Source organism: Phascolarctos cinereus, unplaced genomic scaffold, assembly GCF_003287225.1.
Source record: "Phascolarctos cinereus isolate Bilbo 61053 unplaced genomic scaffold, phaCin_HiC Scaffold_725;HRSCAF=1366, whole genome shotgun sequence".
Lineage (NCBI taxonomy): Eukaryota > Metazoa > Chordata > Mammalia > Diprotodontia > Phascolarctidae > Phascolarctos > Phascolarctos cinereus.
In genome coordinates, this window is record NW_027556097.1 from 1,344,900 (window position 1) to 1,366,013 (window position 21,114).

A 21,114-nucleotide genomic window follows, 5' to 3' on the forward strand; every position below is an offset into this window, starting at 1 on the left:
TTGGCAGGTTTTACATAAAGGTGATCTGTGATGATTACTATTTCTGTTCCAGAACTTCGGGATCCTGAGCTAAACGAGGTCCTGTTCTCATTTCCCCCAAGAGGAGAGAAGAGCTAGGAGGGCCTGGGCACTCCACTCCAATGGCAGCTCCTTTGTCCTCTAAACAAAAATCAGGGGACTCCATCCTTAGCCCTGCCCCAACCGGGAGTAAAAGGAAGATGCAAAGTTAAAACTCTGCAAACTGCCCCCTGCAGCCAGCAGCTACCATCGCTCAGAGCGCTTGCTCTGCGCCCCAGCCTTGTCCTTGGAGGAGCGGCATTAAGGTAGAAAAAGCACCAACCCCCTATTCACAGTCAGTCCTTACAGGAGGGAGCCCACACAAACTCCGCGCCAACTCCGGGCAAAGGCATCTAGCTTTGGGCGGGGCTAACAGGGAGTGGGGAGAAATCACTGCAGTACTAGGTGCTCCCAGAGCTCCGAAACGACCTAGGTAGGACGAAGGAAAAAGGACTACATTTCCCGTGAATCTGTGAGGCTACTGCAGTCATTCCCCACCCCTACCTCATCTCCCCACATTAGCCAGTTCCAGGTCAGAGCTGTACTGGAGGTCGGAAAGGCTTTCCGCAAGCTTCATTAGGTAGGCATGCACACTCCCTCCTTACCGCCCAACCCGCCAACCACGCCCCCAGGGGGGCCCGACCTTCCCCACCAAATCTCAGAGCCAATTTCCGGGTTCTGTAAGAAGAAGTAGAAAGGAGGAGCCTGGGGAGGGCGGGGCCTCGGGGCCGGAAGGGGCCATGGTTGCCTAGGGGACGCCTATCAGTGCTGAAAGCTCCTTTGCTAGCCCCCTGTAGATTTTGTGGGCGCTTCGGTTTTCCCGACCCTCTTGACCTGGGTGGATGAATCCCTCCGGCCGCCGGGCAAGTCCTCTTAGATGGGATCGGACAGGACCTGAGAGCTGAGGAGGGGGTCCCTCGTGTCCCAACCAGAGACGCGCAAGGTTCCCTCCCCGCTTCCCCGGTGGTGAATCGCGGGTGAGTGAAAGGGCGAGTCGGAGAGGAGGGGGTCTGCTCCCCCGTCGCCTCCTCCTTTTCTCCTCCTCCTTCTCTTCATCTTTTTCTTCCTCTCCTCTTCTTTCTCTTCTCTTCCTCCTTTCTCCTGTTTCTCTCCTTTTCCCGTCCCTCCTTCCTCCTCCTTCCTCTTCCTTTCTTACTCCTCTTCTTTCTCCTCCTTTTCCTCCTCCTTTTCCTCCTCTTTCTCTTCTTCTCTTCCTCCTCCCCCTTTTCTTCCTCCTCTTTGTTCCTGGTGTTACTCCACCTATCCTTCCCAATCATCTAGGCTTGTGACTGGGAATGTCCCTCTAGACTCTTCGGTCTCTCCCCCAGTATGCAGTCTGTTGCCAAGGTCTGTTGATTTCATCTTCATAGTGTCTGGAATTCATTCTCTTCTCTCCTCTGACACTGCCACTACTGTGATTCAGGCCTTCATCACCTCAGGTGGAAGCCTGCCACTAGTCCTTCCCTCCTTGTTGGAGAGGTAGCCCCATGGCTAGCACCCTCTTAGTTCAAGTTTGTTGTTGGAAAGAAAGGAGGCATTCACAAGTCCCTGAATATATAACAAAGAACATTTACTTTGCCCTAACAATAATATGCAACAAAGATACAGTGGCCCCTACGTTTTCTAGGATGCTTGATGGTCACCCCACATCTCCATCTGGACATGTGTCTGGTCTGTAAGTAATCAGGATATGATAACTCCCTCCTTTTGGACCTCTGGGAGCATCTCTCACTGCAGGATATGCCAACAATCAGTCTCAGGAACCCAAGAAGTTAGAGTAGCCCAGATTCTTCACATCAGGGGCTTTATATGCCCCAAACTAGGAAGCTATATCAGGGAAGCTGAGGCGAATCAGGTTAAGTGGAGGAAGAAAGTTAAATTTAAAAAAATCACACAACATAATTCTGTTATATTACTACAGACCATCCTCTCTACTCAGCTGTCAAAGTGATCTTCCTATAGCAAAGGTCTGACCATGCCACTCCTCTACTCAGTAAACTCCAGTAGCTCCCTATCACCTCCAGGATCAAATAGAAAATCTTCTGTTTGCGTTCATAGCTTGCCCTCCCCACCACCCTTCCAGTTTTCTTTCAATTTACACTCCTGTATATAATTTATTTGTATACATTGTTTGCATATTTTCTCTCCCATTAAACTAAACTCCTTAAGGGCAGAGATTGGCTTTTACATTTCTTTGTATCCCCAATGCTTAAAATAGTGCCAGGGATATAGACATTTAATAAATATTTATAAACTGATGATTACTACTTTGTAAAACAGTTTGAGATTTAGTGCTGATAGGCCTCCTTCCTTGCCATTTTTTAAAAGTAATACTTTTGAGATGCTTGGCCTATTTTTTCCTTCCTTATGAATTTTATTAGTTTTTCTAGCTCTACAAAATATTGTTTGGTAGCTTGATTGGTACTGTACTTGACAAGTAAATCAATTTAGGTAATATTATCATTTTTATTATATTGGCTAGACCCACCCATGGGCAACTTATGTTTTTCCAATTATTCACGTCTGCCTTTATTTCTGCAGAGTTCTGTAGTTGAATTCATATAGTTAGGCTAGCCAAGTACAGACAGGTTCATTATCAGGCCAGTAAGAGATGATTTTTTTTTTCTTTTTGCTATGGCAACTTAGGAAATGAAAAGAAAAAACTAAGAAAAATACAAAATGAAATGTCTCTATCTTGTGTTTTCCCCTTCCACTTATTCAGTGATTTATTTTTATACTGTAAGTGAGCATTCATTTAACTGCTTATACATTAAATGTGATTTCCTTACATGGTAGCGAATAAATTAACCTACTATTGCCAAAAAACCCAAAAATTAATCCTATTATTATTATTATTGTTGTTGTTGTTGTTATTGTTGATATGTCAGGTATTCTTAAAAGTCCATGAACTTTTAAAAAAAAATTTATTTATTTTTAGTTATCAATATTCACTTCCATGAGCTTTTGAGTTTTCAATTTTCTCCCTCTTCCTCCTTTGCCTCCTTCCCAAATCTTGTATAAATTCATGTTAAACATATTTTCATATTAGTCATGTTGTAAAGAAATGTTAGAACCAATGGGAGGAACCCTGAGAAAGAAGAAACAAAACAAAACAACAAAAGAAAAAAATAAATCAAATAGTATGCTTCAATCTACTTTCAGACTTCATAGTTCTTTGGATATGGGCAGCATTTTCCATTATGAGTCTTTTGTTGTTGTCTTAGATCCTTGCATTGCTGAGAAGAGCCAAGTATATGAAAGTTAGTCATTGCACAATGATGCTGTTACTGTGTACAATGTTCTCCTGGCTCTGCTCCTTTCACTCAACATCAGTTCGTGTAAGTCTTTTGAGGTTTTTTTGAAGTCCACCTGCTCATCATTTCTTATGGAACAATAGCATTCCATTACATTCATATACCGCAACTTGTTCAGCCATTCCCTAATTGGTGGGCATCTTCTCAATTTCCAATTCTTGGCCACCACAAAAAGGGCTGCTATAAATATTTTCATACGTGTGGGTACTTTTCCCATTTGTATGATCTTTTTGGGATTCAGACCTAGAAGTAGTACTGCTGGGTCAAAGAGTATGCATAGTTTTATGGCCCTTTGGGCATAGTTCCAAATTGCTCTCCAAATGGTTGGATCGTTTCACAACTCCACCAACAATGCAAATGTTCCAGTCTTCCCACATCTTCTCCAACATTTATCATTTTCCTGTTTTGTCATGTTAGCCAATCTGATAGGTATGATATGGTACTTCAAAGTTGTTTTGATTTGCATTTCTCTAATCAGTAGTGATTTAGAGCATTTTTTCAATTTCTTCTTCTGAAAACTGCCTATTCATGTCCTTTGACTGTTTGTCAATTGGGGAATGACTTGTATTCTTATAAATTTGACTCAGTTCTCTTTACATTTTAGAAATGAGGCCTTTATCAGAGACACTGGCTGTAAAAATTCTTTCCCAGCTTTCTGCTTCCCTTCTAATCCTGGTTGCATTGGCTTTGTTTGTGCAAAAACTTTTCAATTTAATGTAATCAAAATAATCCATTTTGCGTTTCATAATGTTCTCTGTCTCTTGTTTGGTCATAAATTCTTCCCTTCTCCGTAAGTCTGACAGGTAAACTGTTCCTTGCTAGTTTGCTTATAGTATCAGCCTTTATATCTAAATCATGTACCCATTTTAACTTTATCTTGGTATAGGGTGTAAAATGTTGGTCTATGTCTAGTTTCTGCCATACTATTTTCCAGTTTTCCCAGTAGTTTTTGTCAAATAGTGAGTTCTTATCCCAGAAGCTGGGGTCTTTGGATGTATCATATAGTAGATAACTATAGTCATTGACTACTGTGTCTTGCATACCTAACCTATTCCACTGATCCACCACTCTATTTCTTGGCCAGTACCAAGTAGTTTTGATGATTACTGCTTCATAATACAATTTAAGATCTGGTACAGCTAGTCCACCTTCCCTTGCATTTCTTTTCATTAATTTCTTTGATATTCTGGACATTTTGTTCTTCCAGATGAATTTTGTTATTATTTTTTCTAGCTCTGTAAAATAATTTTTGGTAGTTCAATTGGCATGGCACTGAATAAGTAAATTAACTTAGGTCATGAACTTTTAAAAAGATATATTTTGAGAATTATATTTCAATGTGATTCATTTCCTTTGTAATCCTATATATTTTATTTTATGCATTTAAAAAATCATGCTGAAGAGGAGTACATAGGCTTCACCAGATTGCTAGAAAGGTCTATGATACAAAAAAATGTTTAAAACCAATGCTCCAAATGAAACCAGAACATATAAAATATTGTACTTAACTAGAAAGAAGGCTTCAAGTTCTCTTTGGAAAGTCAAATAAAGGAATTGGTGTGGTTGATTTTGTTATGTATCCAAAGGCAAAAAGATATAATTTCATGGTTTACTTGATTATTTCATCTTGCAGTAATCATTATAAAAAAGATTACCATGGAGAAAAGTTTATGTGCAATGTCTGTGGCAGAGGATGAGAAAATTCTCCAAAGAATTGGATAGGAGCACCCAAATTAAATCAACATATACTTCAGTTTTCAGTGACTTCAATGTAAAAGTGGTCATAAAGAAGGATTATAAATGTAATTTTCAAAAATATAACAGGATCAAGAAATGGCTTATAGACTACATAAGAGTATCAGACTTTTCTGATATGTTGATTAATTTTGTGGAGCACTTTTTTTCCTTCTTTCTCTTTTTCATTATTTTAAGAGATGGATTTCTGGGAAGGGGTCAAAGAGACAATCAGTGGAGGAATATAAGTGATGTAAAAAAAATATACCAATAAAATTTTATTTTAAAAATTAATATGGTTTATATTTGTAAATTTATGTTGTTCTTAGAAGATTAAATGTTTGCTGGCTTAGACTGTTTCTAGACTCTTTTGGCCTCCTCTGCATGGCAGTTTTCATGCAAAATACAGGCAGAGATTACTTCTGAGGTAGAACCAAGAAGGCAGATTAGCAGGAAGGAGTACAGTGAGCTCCTTTGCCAAACTCCTCCAAAATGATCTAGAAAATGCATCAGCCAAATCACATTGGGAAATCCAAGAAAAAAAATCATAGTGAGTCATTTGTTCAGCCCAAGTCAACAGAGAGATTTGTGGACACTGGTGTCAAGGTCTGGCCAGGAGTGGGTTCTTCTGAGCATTTCAGTGCATGGGCACTATGTCTAACTTCAAGAAGTGACCCTAACACCTATACCATGTAGTGACCTTGTATGGTGATCTGGGAACAGGTTTGTTGTTCAGTACCAGTTCTGAGTCGCAAATCCAGAGTAGCCTGAGGAAGGAACCTATGGCGGGAGAAGAGTGTCAATGTTACCTTTTAATACAATTTGAAGCCTATAGAGGGAATAACCAGGACAGGAATGCTAGACTTTAAAGAAGCCTCTAGTTCTGTCACTGAACCAGCAGAGCTTTCCTGCTGGCTGACAGTGACTTAGTCCAGCAACAATGAATTGTTGCTCATACTCAGATTCAAATCAGAAAATAGGAGTGCAGAAGGGAGTGGAGGGTGGGGTAACCATCAGACTTTACCTTGCACTTTGAGGGCACTGAAATTTAGGAGTCTAAAATAACACAATTCTCACTAGTCTCAAGAGAGCAACATTCTTATGACTTAATAAAGTCCAGACTTTCCATATGGTAGTGTGCAGAACCTGGCCCTCATATGGAATCTGAAGTCAGAATGTAGGCTGGAAGAATGAGCAAAAAAAAAAAGTCCTGTCATAAAAAAAACTATTATGGTGACAGGGACACTGAATACATGAACCCAGAAGAAAAGAATGACTCCAAAACATCTACAAGCAAAGCCTCAAAGAAAAATACAGCTTGGGCACAAATTCAACTAGAATTCTTAGAAGAAATGAAGCAAGAGTTTTTTTTTAAAAAGAAGTAAATGTTTTTATAAATTAAATGAAATCGAATGCCACCTTTTCAGAAAGCTTCAGAGTTTTTAGAGGAAAAACTGGGAAAGAAATGAGAGCTATGGAAAAAAGAATTGGAAAGTGAATTAGCAATTTAGTACAAAAGGTATAAAACCTTGCCAAAGCAGCATACTCCCTGAAAATGAGACTGGATCAAGGAGAAACCAATTAGACAACAAAGACTACACCAAAGTCAAAAGACTGAAACATTAGAACAAAATGTGAAGTATCTTGTAGCAAAAACAATTGACTTAAAAAACAGATCAATGAGGAAAAGAAAATGTGACTCATTGAACTATATTGCCAAAACCAAAATAAAGAGCCTAAACATCATATATAAAGAAATCTTAAAAGAAAATTGTTCAAGACTCTTAGAACCACAGGGCAAAGTGGAAATTGAAAGAATCTACCAGTCATCTTCTAAAAGAAACCTCAGGGATATAGCTAAAATCTAAAGCTTCCAGGTTGACAAAAAAATACTGCAAGCAGTCAGAAAGAAAGAATTCAAATATAAAGATAATCAAAATCACACATGATTTAGCAGCTACCCTTTAAAGTAGTGAAGAGTTTAGAATATGATACTCTAGAAGGTAGATGATATAATCTTACCCAGCAAAACTGAATATAATCTCAGGGGAAATGGGCCTGACAAAAAGACTAGAGCTGAATAGAAACTTTGAAGTTCAAACACAAAGGAATTAAGAGAAACATAAAAAAGTAAACACAAATGAAAAATTATAGGGAATTTAACAGGGATTAACTGCTTACATTCTAAAATGGAGAGATGATGTATGTATGTATCCCTTTTGAAACCTGGGGCAGCTAGGTGGTGCAGTGGACAGAGCACCGGCCCTGAAGTCAGGAAGGCTCCTCTTTCTGTTGTGACCCTGGGCAAGTCACTTAACCCTCAGGAAGACTCATCTTCCTGAGTTTAAATTTGGCCTCAGACACTTATTAGCTGTGTGACCCTGGGGAAGCCACTTAACCTTGATTGCCTCAGTTTCTTCATCTGTAAAATGAGTTGGAGAAGGAAATGGTACTCCAGTATCTCTGCCAAGAAAACCCTGAATGGAGTCACAACGAGTTGGACATGACTGAGAAACGACTTAACACAACACAACTTTGAATACTGTCATCAACAGTAGTCATAGAGCAAGTCTAATTGGACAGAAATCCTGGAAGTGGTTCCTTTGTGTCTCATGTCTGATGATCTTAAAAGAAGAATGGAAAGGGAGGGGAAGAGGAATACACAAGAGAAAGTGAAGAGAAGGAAAAGCTAGGAAAAATTATTTCACAAAAATGAGATGCATAGTTAGAAGTCTGTACAAAAAGGGAAGCAGTTGGGGGTGCAGTTAACACTTGAACCTCATTCTCATATGAACTAGTCAAAGGGGAAGAATACATGTACTTTCATACACACAATTGGGTAGAGAACTACATTTCAATCAACAGGGAAATTTGAGGGAAAAAGAAGGGAGAGAGGGAATTAGAGGGAGAATAGGGAGAAAGTAGTGCTAAGCAATACACACACTAAGGATATTTTAAAATACTTGTAGCTCTTTGTGAAGTGACAACAGAAATCTGATGGGCCGCCCACCATCAATTTTGGGATAGGCAAGTTATGGTATAGCATATGAATATGATGGGATACTACTGTACTATAAGAAATTTAGCCAAATTTGGAATTTGAAATATAATTGAATGGTCATTTTTCATCTTACAGTTTTCTCTCTCCCTGGCTTGAAAGAAGAAACTTGAATAGCATGTGCACAGTGAAGAAACATGAGCTAGTATACTATACTATATCTAAATTATCCCAAATGAATACATCTAAGTATTTTGTACTTTAATACCCCCAAATAGAAAGAAGTTACATGGTCTTCATCTCTTGGTAAAAATTTGCTAACAATTCTAGGCAGGATATTTCCCCTTATATCTAACCTAAACCTGTTTTGTTTACTTTGGTTTTCAGTAAAAGTGAAGAATATCTGATACTATCTGATAAAGAAAAGGTTAATTCACTTCCCTGCCCTTTGCTTTCTAAACTAATTAAATCTGTTTTGTGAGTGACTTATTATCCTATTAAATATCAATACAACCCAAAATTGCTTTAGAACTCTTTGTGCAGTGAATTCCAATTTGTAAAATAATGTTAGGACTTTTCATTTACTCTTTATAAGTAGTCATTGTATGTCCATTCATGTGTCCATTCTTGCTTATTCTTGTTTCCTTTAAGTGGTCAGAGTGTGCTTTGTTCCTTTAGATTTGTTTTTTTCACCATACATTATTTCATAAAGATTTTGCCTTAATTTTTATATTCAGTTCCCTCATTTAATGTTTAGCTTGCTTCCAGTTTTATTTGAATTTTTGTTTTCGCAGTTGAAAAAATGTTGCTGTAAGACTCTTTAAACAGAGTTTGTTGTTTCTTGTTGATTATATTCTCAGAGTATATTCCCAAAAATAGAATTATTGATACAGAAGGTATTTTTTTTTGCTACTTTCATTGTATATTGCAATATTTTAAAAAGCTACCCATTTGAGGGTCTACCATCAATGTGTGAACATACTTCTATATCCACAATCCCACTAGAATGGTGTTTTGTTGTTTTTAATTATTTCTAACAACTTGATGGAGGTGAGGTAATTCCTCAAATTTGTTTTAATTTTTATCTCTGGTTATTAGTGAGGTTGAACATTTTTTCAAGTGATGATTATGTTTCAGTTATCCTATTTTTTATAGGTTCTAAATCCTAACTCTTTAATTGTTGTCATTGTTAACTGATATAGCCTCTTCAAATTTATAATTTAAATTAACGAACCCTAAAAGCAGCATTGTCCTGAATCTGATCCATGCTGTTGTCTAATATACCATGTCTGAAATGAAACCTGTCTAGCAACTCCAAGGGTATTCATTATCCTGTGTGCCCAGGTTTATAAGCAGTCAATCTGCTTTGCAGACAAGACTTCTTTGCTGTAATCAGCTTATATTCTGTTTAGTGATTACAACTTGTAGTGACATTGCCTTTTCCATCGTCTCTCCAGTCTTCATATTCTTGACCCACATATGTACCGTGTATACTTGGAGTGCCTTTTATAATAGTTTTGTGTTCTTTTGTGCACTCTTAGCTGGTTTGTGAAAATTTGAATCATCGTTATGGGATTGCTGGACAAGCTGTCAGGCTTGCTTGGCCTGAAGAAGAAGGAAGTTCATGTTCTGTGCCTTGGGCTGGATAACAGTGGCAAAACAACCATCATTAACAAACTCAAACCTTCGAATGTAAGTAGCTTTCTAAGTTACTTTACCACTTGTCTATAATTCAGTAAAGTTAGCTTGTGTAACTGTGAACTCTATTTTGTTTGATGGCATAACTCCAAAACCCAAAGAATCTGTCCTTTCCTATTCATTTTTTTAGGAAACTGATTCCCATCATAGTTAAACAATTTGCCAAAGTTTCTACTGCTTTACAATAACAAAGCCACAATTATAATATGCATCTCCTAACTCTTAGACTAATGCTCTTTTCTCTGTCATACAACCTTGTCGTAAGTGAATGACAACTCTACAGAGACATGAAGTAACACTATTTTTATCACTGTACTATTGCTTAAACATTTTTATATATAGCCAACTCTCAATTATTTGTGTGAAAAAAGATTTTTAAATGGCCAAATTTAACTTCAACCATTACTTTTAAGCATTTCTTTGTAATTTCCTAAATTTATTTATTTGTTTCTTCTTTTCTTCCTCCCATTATCTTCTTACTGAAGGACCAAATTTAGTAGGAGAGTGCCTAAATAGTCAGCAACATAATGAAGTTCTATGAATAATGCACTCCTAGTCATTAAAAATGGATTCTATATACATGCACAAATCTTTAGATTGGAGAAAATGAATGTTATGGTTTTTATGAGAGGAGATTGCTCTACAGCTGAATGCCATCCATTCCTCTCTTCCTGATGACATTCCTTCTTCCTACATTGGCCAGATTTACAATGTAAAGAAATCAGTTACCGCCTGGCTTTGCCAACAGAGGATTGACGGTGATGGTTAATGTCATGGCTAGAGAGCCAAGAACTAGAAATTTGGAGTTGGGATTGAGAACAAGAAGGCCCACACTGTCCCAATTTATATATCAGTGAACAGGGTTACTAACTTGATTATCAGTAGCAGCCAGGGCTTTTTACTAGAATTGATAAAATAAGATATGATATATATGACTAACTTAACAGTTGAAGGGAGACGATCACAACCAGCCAGCTAGGGCTGGACCTGTAGTTTGGTTGAAGAGCAAGGAAAAGCATCTGGGGTTTGACCTCACTCCAGGCTTTGAGCCCTAGACCAAGAGATTTTAGTGGTTGACACATATCCATTCTTACCTATACCTCCATTCTCTATTACCATTATCCTAATAACCTCTGTAGAGGAATAGCATTATAGGCGAATGATCAGATGGAATTGGGTCGAATAAGATGGGAGCAGTCAGGGCATACTAGTTCTTTTTTTTTTCTAATACAAATTCACAATTGACAAAAATAATGATTTATTTTTACTAATGTTTGTGATTTAACATATGTGAAGGATATTATATTTTATTTGCTTGTTGTTTGTTTGTTTGTTTTGCTAGGCAACAGGGTTAAGTGACTTGCGCAGGGTCACACAGCTAGTGAGTGTCATGTGTCTGAGGTCAGGTTTGAACTCAGGTCCTCCTGACTCCAGGGCCAGTGTTCTATCCACTGCGCCACCTAGCTGTCCCTGGATATTATAAAAATAATACTGGAAAATGGATAGATCTTGTTAAATATCTATTTTATGAGACATTAGAGTAGGATCTTCATGAAAATTGTATTACTGTATCAGTGTAATTTTATTGAATTTAATAGAGTTTGATGTGATTTTCTAACCTGACTAAAAATGATGCTAAACCCATTAAAAGCCATGATAAGTAAAACATGGTACCAGGACAGCACTATTCTTCAACAAATTTTTATTGCATACCTAAGTGCCACTTTCCTAACAGTCAAATGTAGTATCAGTCACTAGAATCCTAAGGTTTTACCTCTTCTGCCTTTGATTTAAGTCGTTATTGGTCAAATTACAGGATCACTTTAATTGATATAATCACAAAATCAATGACTCCTGAGGTCTTGACAAGCCCTGGGTTAACCTTGAGTCCAGATATGCTTGGCATATATTTTCTTTATTGAATGCAGAATGGTTCTAGGAGATTATATTTGACCTTCATCCTAGTACATATTAGCATGACTTTTGTAGTTAGGATGAGAAACATCTGATGCTCACCCAGTTTCCCAAGTCCTTCAGAACTAGTGGATCTTTTTTTTTTTCCAGCCAGAATTATAAACAGTCTCCTAGGGCTATTAAATGGCACAAAAATTCATAGACACAGTCCGGTCCCCATTTTGTCTGCTGTTTAAGTATCATTTATCACTGTCTGCTAGTCATTCAGTTTTACTGAACTACTATTTTTAAATTAGTGCTATGTATTTTTAGGTCATCTCATCATAACCATGTTGTGTGGATCCTAGACTTTTGCATTCAAGTAGACATTTACATTTTGCTATCATTTTTCTTTTAGTCTGTGTTTTCCTTCTCTAGTGTGGAGATTATTTCCAGTGATATAACAGCAGACTATTAGATAATCTCTCTGGCACAATTTATGTTGATACTAGTATCATACCTTTGACCCCATTAAAGTGAGATCCAGGAGAAAGAAGGAAACACAAGTTTTTAAAAATAAACTTAAAATTGTCTTTGCTTTACAAAAATCTAAAAACTGAGAATGAGGTTAATCATGGCTTATAGTTAAAACCATCTGAGTCCAAAATGAATGTTTTTTACTTTCTAACTACATTAGTACTGGCTAGTATGCATGATTTCTTCACTGATATAAATCAAAACCCGTCTATTCCTTTCAAGAGTTGTGGGCAAAAAATTCATCCTCCTGCATTTGATATGGTGATAAGCCTCTCTGAATATAACCTGGCTGGTGCTTTGTATTTCTAGCATCTTAGCAGTGATGGAGTTGGGAAAGGAAAAACCCTGAAGTTTCCCACAAAGCCACATCTCTGGTGGTCTCCTGAGGCTGTAATCCTATCAACTGGCCTCTCATTGTGGCTACACCCAGTTTCCCCTCTTGTCTTGCCTCCCTGTGTCCCCAGGCCACTTCCCACCCTTGGTAATTCTATTACTCTTGGACTACTTGGCCACTCCTAGATCCCTCCCACAGTCTTTCTGTATATAAGGTCCATCTTGTCTCCATTAAGATGCTGGGATTTTTATAATCTAGCCACTGCTCAGATTCTTAAAATCTGGCCAATAGCTTACTAATGTTCAGACTTCTTAAAGAGTCTGCCCAATAAGCTAATAAACCTTGTCTTTGGGCTGAAAGAAGGCTTGGGTCGAATTCTTTCAAGCAGGGGTTGCATGTTGTGATTTTGGGGTCCCAGCACCCCTAAACCCCTAAACCACATCAGCAGGACTTTCTAAGATTTTCACTGTGCTTAACATGGCATTCAAGAATCAAGGCCTACCTCTGTGGTACAAGGAATCATCAAAGGAATGCTCTAATGGAGGATATTTATAACAGAAAATTTTTATAGGGTCCCAAAAGTGCTTAGAATTAACTTCCCTTTCCCCCAAAAGGTAAAAACTTCATTTAATTAAATGTTTTCAAACATAAAAATGTTGTCGTAATATAAACATGAATAGTACTTGGGGGTTTGGAGTTGTTTATCTGAAGAAGAGTCCTTCCCTTTGGCCCCCAACCTTATTTGGGTAGAGCCACTCTTCCCCCAGGTTTTCCATTCAGGCTTTCCTATAGTCCTCTTCTTTTTTTCTCCTTCTTTGAGATATTTGTATAGGACCTCTTTAAGCTGCTTTGAAAAACTATGGGGAAGGGAGTTGCTGAAGGCTACTTGCCTCTGAGTGGGATAGAGACCACTTACTCAAAATAAAATTCAGAGGCTTCTCTAGGTAGGAACAGAAGTTTTATTTAGCAAGTCTTGTACAAGAATTGGGCATCACCTACCCAGGGCGGACTGGAGTAGGGAGGCAGGCTACAACCATCAAGCAAGCAGTTATATACCCCTAGACAAACAACTCTAAGAAAACCCCACCACCACCTGTTTACCTCTATCTCTTTATCCTCATTGGTTGAGGTGAGAGATACTTTTTACCCAAAACAAGCTTGGCATCTAGAAGATTGACTTATTTGGCAAAGATAAGGCTGGGTTGGTGGTCACAAAACAAGGGAGGGGGTGGGCAACTTGTCCAACACACCTCCGAGGTAATAGACTCTGATTTTCTGATTACTTATCTTTCCTCTCTCCTGAAAGAGTACTTTGATTCAGATTCATTTAATCTTATCCCTGCTTTTGGGGAACTGTAATAGTAGATATTAGTAAAAATGACTTTGTTTCATCTCAAGCCCCCAGCTAGTGATCCTAACAAATTAAAGAATCTCCTTCCCTCTCTCTGTAGCCTCTTTTGAGCAAACAAAATATTTACAGAGCAGTGATGCATTGGGTTAAACAGTTTTACTTCAGTGCTTTCTTTTAGAGACTAGGTAGACAGAAATGCAAAATAAATTGTAGTGTAAACAGATGAGTTTTTGTTAGTAGTCCACCCTTTAGTGCTACTTTTGATGCAGTTTGGGGTTGCTGGGAATCCCAAAATGTCAAGGTACAGGGTGGTGTCCCCCGGGAATGAATTCATGCACTCAAACCATCTTCCAGTCAGGCAGAATTTATTGTAACACTTATAGGAGCAGGCAGATTCTTAGAGAATCTGAGCCTTCATGGGCATATACTTATGTACAAAAAAGGACATGAGAAGATCTGGATAGGATTAAGGAGTGGTAAGTAGCCTAGGGTGGGCCAGGGGCTGAAGTGAAAGGGTCTAGATGAGATGAAGGAATAGTCAGTATATGTAGGTAATCTGGAGTGGGACAAGGCAGTGAAAGAAATGTCAAGTAAATTAATTAAGTGATCTAGGTGGGTTGGGGTAGGCTTGGGCAAGAGCCAGTGATCTGGGCTACTGAAATGGAAACTCAGGAAACTGAGACCCACCCAGAGAGGTTAAGGATTTGTTGAAGGTCACATTGATATTAAGTAGGAGCACTTGTTGGATTCATGGTACATCCAAGATTATAGAATGGCTACTCAAGTCACATTATAACCTTAAATGTCTACATTGAATATCAAAAGTGTCCCATTACCTTTTTGTTGGCAAATAAGTAAAATGTTTTAGGTCATTAATGTCTCATCTGCTTTGAGATGGCAAACTGTTTCTACAAGTTAAAGGAAAATTGTTTATCAAAGCTTTTCAGAAAGTAAATATAATTGCATAGCTAGCAGCTTATACCCTATTCTAAACATCACTTATTCTGAGTAGTACCTAATTAAAGTAGGACTTTGAGTGAATACTATAGATAATAATATCTTATGTTTATACAGAGGAACAGAACTGATGGGTTTCCAGATGAAAAAACTAAAGGTCCATTGAGATTAATAAGTTCACTAAAGATCACATAGTTGTGTTTTGTTTTGTTTTTTTAATTTAAAAAAAATTTTTTTTGACTCAGAAGTTCTGTATTTTGGCTCTGTTGTTTCTGAGAGTTCTCATTTTAGGATTTCTTTCAGGAGGTGAGTGGTGGACTCTAGATTTTTATTTGCACTGTGCCCTCTGGTTCTAAGAAGTCTGAGCAGTTTTCTTTTACGATTTCTTGAAATAATATAGACTTTTTTTTGGTAATGGCATTCAAACATTCCTTTGATTCTTAAATTTTTTCTCTTTAGACTGTTCTTCATGTCATTTTTTTTGCAGATACCTTACATTTTCCTCTTTTTTCCCCCCAGTCTTTTGATTATTTTAATTTTTTTTGTTGTCTAATGAAAGTCATTTGGTCCATTCTCATTTTTAGGGAGTATATTGCTTGGGCAAGATTTTGTACCTCTTGTGCTTAAGCTGTTAATTCTCTTTCAAATTCTTTCTTCCATTGTTCTCATTTCTTTTCCAGTTTTTTTCCTCAAGCTCTCTCATTCCATTTATTTAAAAAAAAAAACCTCTTATTTTGTCTCTTCCAGAATTCTAGTTGAGTTTGTACCCAAGCTGTGTTTTTCTTTAAGGCATTACTTGTAGATGCTTTTTTTTTTTGCCTTTCTTTTGCCTTTCTTTTTTCTTTTGCCTTTCTATCTTGAATATCTCTGTCACTATTATAGCTCATTATGGTGGTGGGATTCTTTTTTTTTTCACCCATCGTTCTTGCCTATTTCATATTTTATGTTAGAACTGGGATTTACCACACTTTTGAGAGGAAGGTCTGGAGGGGTCCTGCTGTTACTTTTTGGCATATTGAATGCTGTGTTGTTCCAGAATCTCAGGGACAGTCTACAAGCTACAAGTGCTCCCAGAGTGGTTTTATCGAAGGCAAAGTCTGATTGTTGCCCCCTTGGTGTGAGTTCTGCATGTTCCTGACCTGAGTTTAGATGTACAAGAATAAACTATTGCAGGACTCTACCACTATCAACCAGCTGGAAAGCTCTGCTGGTTCCAAGAGACAGAATTCTAGGTTCCCCTTTGGCCTGGGATCCATGCCTTGGTTATTCCTTTGCAGGCTGGGCTAGATGCTGGAAGTGAGACCCTGCTCTAAACTAGGGGTCTGAGCCACACCTCTGTTGCTGCTACTGGCTTCTGAATTTCCTTTTCTTTTAGTACACTGTGCCACTTCCAGTTTTTCCCCCTACCTCTGTCACTCAGTAACCTCTCTTCCTTCCAGGTTCATGCTATTTATATCCACCATCTGTCAAAATTGTGGTAGCTGTTTTCTACAGACTCCAGATCACACCCCTTCCTCAATGACTATGATACATGGCTCACAATTTTTCTCCCCTCCTCAGCTCCTGCCCTCTTATTAGGAGACTTCATCATATAAATTAGGTATCTCTCAAACACCCTAACCACTCAGTTCCTCAAACTGCTCACTCCCCATGAGTTATTCCTCCAACCCTACCTCAGCAACACACAAAGATGGCCATTCTCTTGTCATCACCAAAAATATACCTCTGTGTTGAAGAATTTAGAAATCCCCTTATCTGACCGTGATCTATTGACTTTTTTCACCTCTTTCCCTTCTCTTACCAAACCCCACTCTTTGTCAACACTGTGACCTTCGATCTCTTGACCCCTCAGTTCTCTCCCAGGCCATCTTCCCTATACTAGCCACTCTTTCCTTTTTTCTCCATTTTGACACCTTGGTGAACCAGTTTACCTCTGCACTGACCTCTCCTCTTGAATCTCTAGCCCTTTTATCATGTTACCAGTTATGCCTGGGCAAGTCTTAGTCTTGGATCACTCCACTCCTACACATGTGCTGCTGAACATAGATGGAGAAAATCACGTAACCATTCTGACTGGGTCCACTACAGATGTACACTACACAATCTCAACTGGGCCCTCACCTTTGCTGGATAATCTTGTTATGCCTCCTTTATCCACTCATTCTCCCCCTCTCCACAGTGGCATTTCCAAACATTTTCTTCTCTCCTAAAAGTTCTCATGGCTCTCCCTCCCCATACTCTCAGTGGAGAACCTTGCCTCATATATTACAGAAAAAATTGAAGCCATTCTTCTCCCCTCTTCTTCATCTTCTATCACTCAGGTACATTCTGTCACTCTCTCCTCCTTCACCCCAGTCTCACATGAAATAAACTTACTTCTTCCCAAAGTTAACCCTGTTCAGGTGATCCTATTCCATCCTATCTCTTCCAATATATTCTGACCTCTATCATCCCCACTCTGTCACTTATTCTTTACTGCCTACAAACATTCCCATGTCTTTCCTATCTTGAAAAAAAAACTCATTTGATCCTTCCATCCTTGCTAACTATCATCCTATTTCTCTTCTGCTCTTTGTAGTTAAATTCCTCAAAAAGGCCAGTACAATAGGTGCTTCCACCTTCTCTCTTCTCATTCTTTCCTTAACCCCTATAGTCTGTCTTCTGACCTTATCATTCCACTGAAACTGCTCTCTCCAGAGTTTCTTTTGATCTCTTAGTTGCCAAATCTAATGGCCTTTTCTCAATCCTAATTTTCCTTGACCTCCGTACAGGCTTTGACACTGTTGATCACTCTCTTCTCCCTGTTACTCGCTTCTCTCTGAGTTTTCAGGATATCACTCTCTCCTGGTTCTCCTGTCTATGTGAATGTTTCTTCTCTATCTCCTTTGCTGGATCTACATCCAGATGAGACCATCTAACCATAGTGGTCCCTGAAGATTTGGTCCAGGACCCTTTTTTCTTTTCCCTGTATATTACTTTATTTGGTCATTACATAAGTTCTTATGGATTTAATTACCATCTCTACGCTGAAGATTTTTAGATCACCTAGATTGACCCAAACTCTTTGCCAACATCCAATCTTACATCTGCAACGGCCTTTTAGACGTCTTGAAGTGAATATCCAGTAGACATCTTAAATTCAGTATGTCCTAAATGTTACTAATTTTTCCCACTACACCTACCCCCTATCATCACCCACCTCTTATCTTCCTCATTACTGTAGAGGGCAAAACTACCATCCTAGTTCCTCAGGCTCACATTCTGGACTTCTCCATCTCTCTCACCCCTCATCATTCAATATATTGCCAAGATCTGTCATTTTTACCTTTGCAACATCTCTTGAATATTCCCCATTCCTTCCTCTGACACTGCCTGGCCCTCATGCCTGGATTCCTGTAATCGGCTGGTAGGTTTGTCTGCTGCAGGTCTCTCCTCACTTCAGTCCATCCTCCATTCAGCCACTAAAGTGATTTTCCTAAAGCACAAGTCCAATCATGTCATCCTTAAACCCAATAAACTCCAGTGGCTCCCTATGAACTCCAGTTTGGCCATTGAAAGACCTTCATAACTTAGCCCCTTCTTACCTTATCTCTGACACGTACTCCTGACTATTCCATAAACAAGATACTCCAATCTCTCAACTCTGGGCAATTTCTCCTGCTGTTCCTGGAATGCTTTCCCTCCCCAACTCTACCTCCTGATTTCCCTGGCATCCTTTAAGTCCCAACTAAAATTCCATCTGAACTACAAAGCTGCTTAGTTGGTACCTATTCTCACTGTGGTGCCCTGGTATGAATCTGGCAGAGCCCCAGTATGGTCTAGGTATCTACTCTTATGCTGATGCAAAGCCTCTTTCTACAGTGGTCTGCAGAATGTGTTCCTGCTCCACCCTAATCCCCACAGTCCACAGACTGTTTCCCCATGCTGAGCTGGGCTGGACAAGTGACTCTCTGTGACTTCTTTTAGATTTCCTCATCAGCATTCAGTCTAGTGCACTTTCTAGAGCTGTTTGGAGGAATTTGTGGAGGAGAGCCCACTGGAATGTTTTCTAACATTCCAACATCTTCGCTCTTCTTCCTTCATGAGGTTAATATAAGAGAGGAGCCAGGACTAAAATCTAGATCTTTTAACTCTTATTATAGTGCTCATTCCACTGCACCAGCTGCCATTCTAAGCGTGTAGAATATAAAAGTATAATAGAACTGTTTGAATGATTCATTTGTTGTTGTTGTTGTTTTAAATCTGAGACTGTTATAGCATGAGAGGGCACAGAGGGATTGACATCTGCTTTTACACTCAAAAGAATGTAAGCTTCTGGAGATAAGAATCTGTTTAATTTTTTTTTTTTGTCTTTACATTCCTGGTGCCTGGCACATAATAAGTGTTTAACGCTTGGTAATTATTGGTGGAGTGAGTTCAATAAGATATGGATCCTTCAAAATATCAAGAGAAAATGCAGGACTTCATTAATAATTATAGAATTTTATTCTTAATAGTTAATTACATGTAATAGGTAACCTGATATCTGTGGTTTTTAGAACCACAACACTACAGTATAATAAATGTATGGTAAAGATACAAAGTAAAAGGCTTGTTCTTATAATAATTCTTTTTATTTTTTCACAATTCTTAGAAAGCTGTTAAAATATCAAGGGAGATGCTTTTCTGAGTTATATTTGTTTTGCTTTGAATAGAGTTCTTAGTATTGTAAGAGGACATAGTAATGGTAAATGTCTGACCAAATTTAAGGATATATTTAAGGGTAGCATGTATTTTCTATTTTATTTTCTCTTTATTTGTGGTTTTTGTCTCAGGGTTGTTATGAAGAAATTAGAATATACACTATATGTGTTTTGAAGATAATAAGCATTTAATTAATGGTTTTTTTCCATTCTTATGTAAAACATTGTTCAGCCAATATAATTCTATAGAAATTATAAATGTGAACTGGTTGATAGCAACACATTTCATTAATGTTGCTATTAATACTATTAATAAAGTATGTTTCAAGTAAAATACATAGAATAATTTTTCTCTCAGTCTAGTATATTATAGGCTGCTATACAAGGTTTTTGATCTCCATAATTACTACACTGTGATCAGTATCATAGAATTCAGAATAATTTCTTCAGTTAAATTTTGGCTAACACATTTGATGAATATTTTCTTTTTTTTTGCTGAGGCAATTGGGGTTAAGTGACTTGCCCAGATTCATACAACAAGTGAGTGTTATATGTCTGAGGCCAGATTTGAACTCAGGTCCTCCTGAATCCAGGGCCAGTGCTCTATCCACTACACCACCTAGCTGCCCCCATTTGATGAAATTTTAAGGCAGATTTGGGGAAACTGAGTGGTTTTTTTTGAGAAGTTGATTGAGGAACATGTATTTTGCTGCCCTCTTTTCTCACTGTAAATCTCCCTATAACTTAGAGATCAAGTTGATCTTCCTTTGTTTTGAGAACAAAAAGTCCTTTTTTTGTTTTTTTGCTTTCCTTACCACAATATTATCAGCTCAAATAGCTTAAAATTCATGAAATAACTCTTAATTGTTGCTTCTCAGTATAAAAGAAAATCCCAGAGTTTGAATATTGGACAATTTGACAATATACAATACCGAGTTTGATCCTAAATTCACAAAATCAGATGTTTTTCCATTTGAGATAAGTGTCCAGTACATTGTTATATAATGGTGGCTTATAATCTTGGTTAAAACACTTAAAGTTTTTTGTTGTTGAATTTTTTTTGTTTTGTTTTGTTTTGGCAAACATTGGGATTTTTTAAAAGGTCTGACCAAGATGACTTTTGACTTTCCTCACAAAGAAATTTATATAGGATATGTTTGTTTTATTAATGGAAGCAGTATTATAGTTTATGCGTTGGGGGAGGAAAGGTTTTGTTTTATATTGTTTTTGTAGTAAAGAAAATTTGTGTTAAGAAAACCTGATTTGGAGACATTGTTACCATAAAAACACCTCACTAAGATAATAGTTGTTCCTGTGGTGACATTAAGAAAGCTCTATGGCCGCTTCTAGATCTTGGGATTTGATATTTTGATTCAGACTCAAAATGTTACTTACACATGCAAATATTGGACATAAGCTGCTGTAAAGTACCTACAATCAAAGACAACTCTCCAAAAGAGTAATTTTTACTTAACTGGATGTGGTCTATTGAGGTACATGTTATTAAAATTGAATATTTTGGTGTAACTTAAGAAAAAGCCTTTTAGGGGCAATTGAAA

At 37.9% G+C, this 21,114-nt stretch overlaps 1 protein-coding gene across 1 annotated transcript in view; it reads left to right on the forward strand.

Moving 5' to 3' along the window:
• The first annotated feature begins 769 nt into the window (after positions 1–769).
• ARL6 (ARF like GTPase 6) overlaps positions 770–21,114 on the forward strand; it is a 39,708-nt gene continuing 19,363 nt past the window's right edge. Inside the window, exons 1-2 of the mRNA XM_020977953.2 lie at positions 770–1,034; positions 9,645–9,795. Coding sequence (XP_020833612.1) covers positions 9,673–9,795 — 123 coding nt within the window. The 5' untranslated portion in view covers positions 770–1,034; positions 9,645–9,672. The remainder of the gene's footprint in view (positions 1,035–9,644; positions 9,796–21,114) is intronic.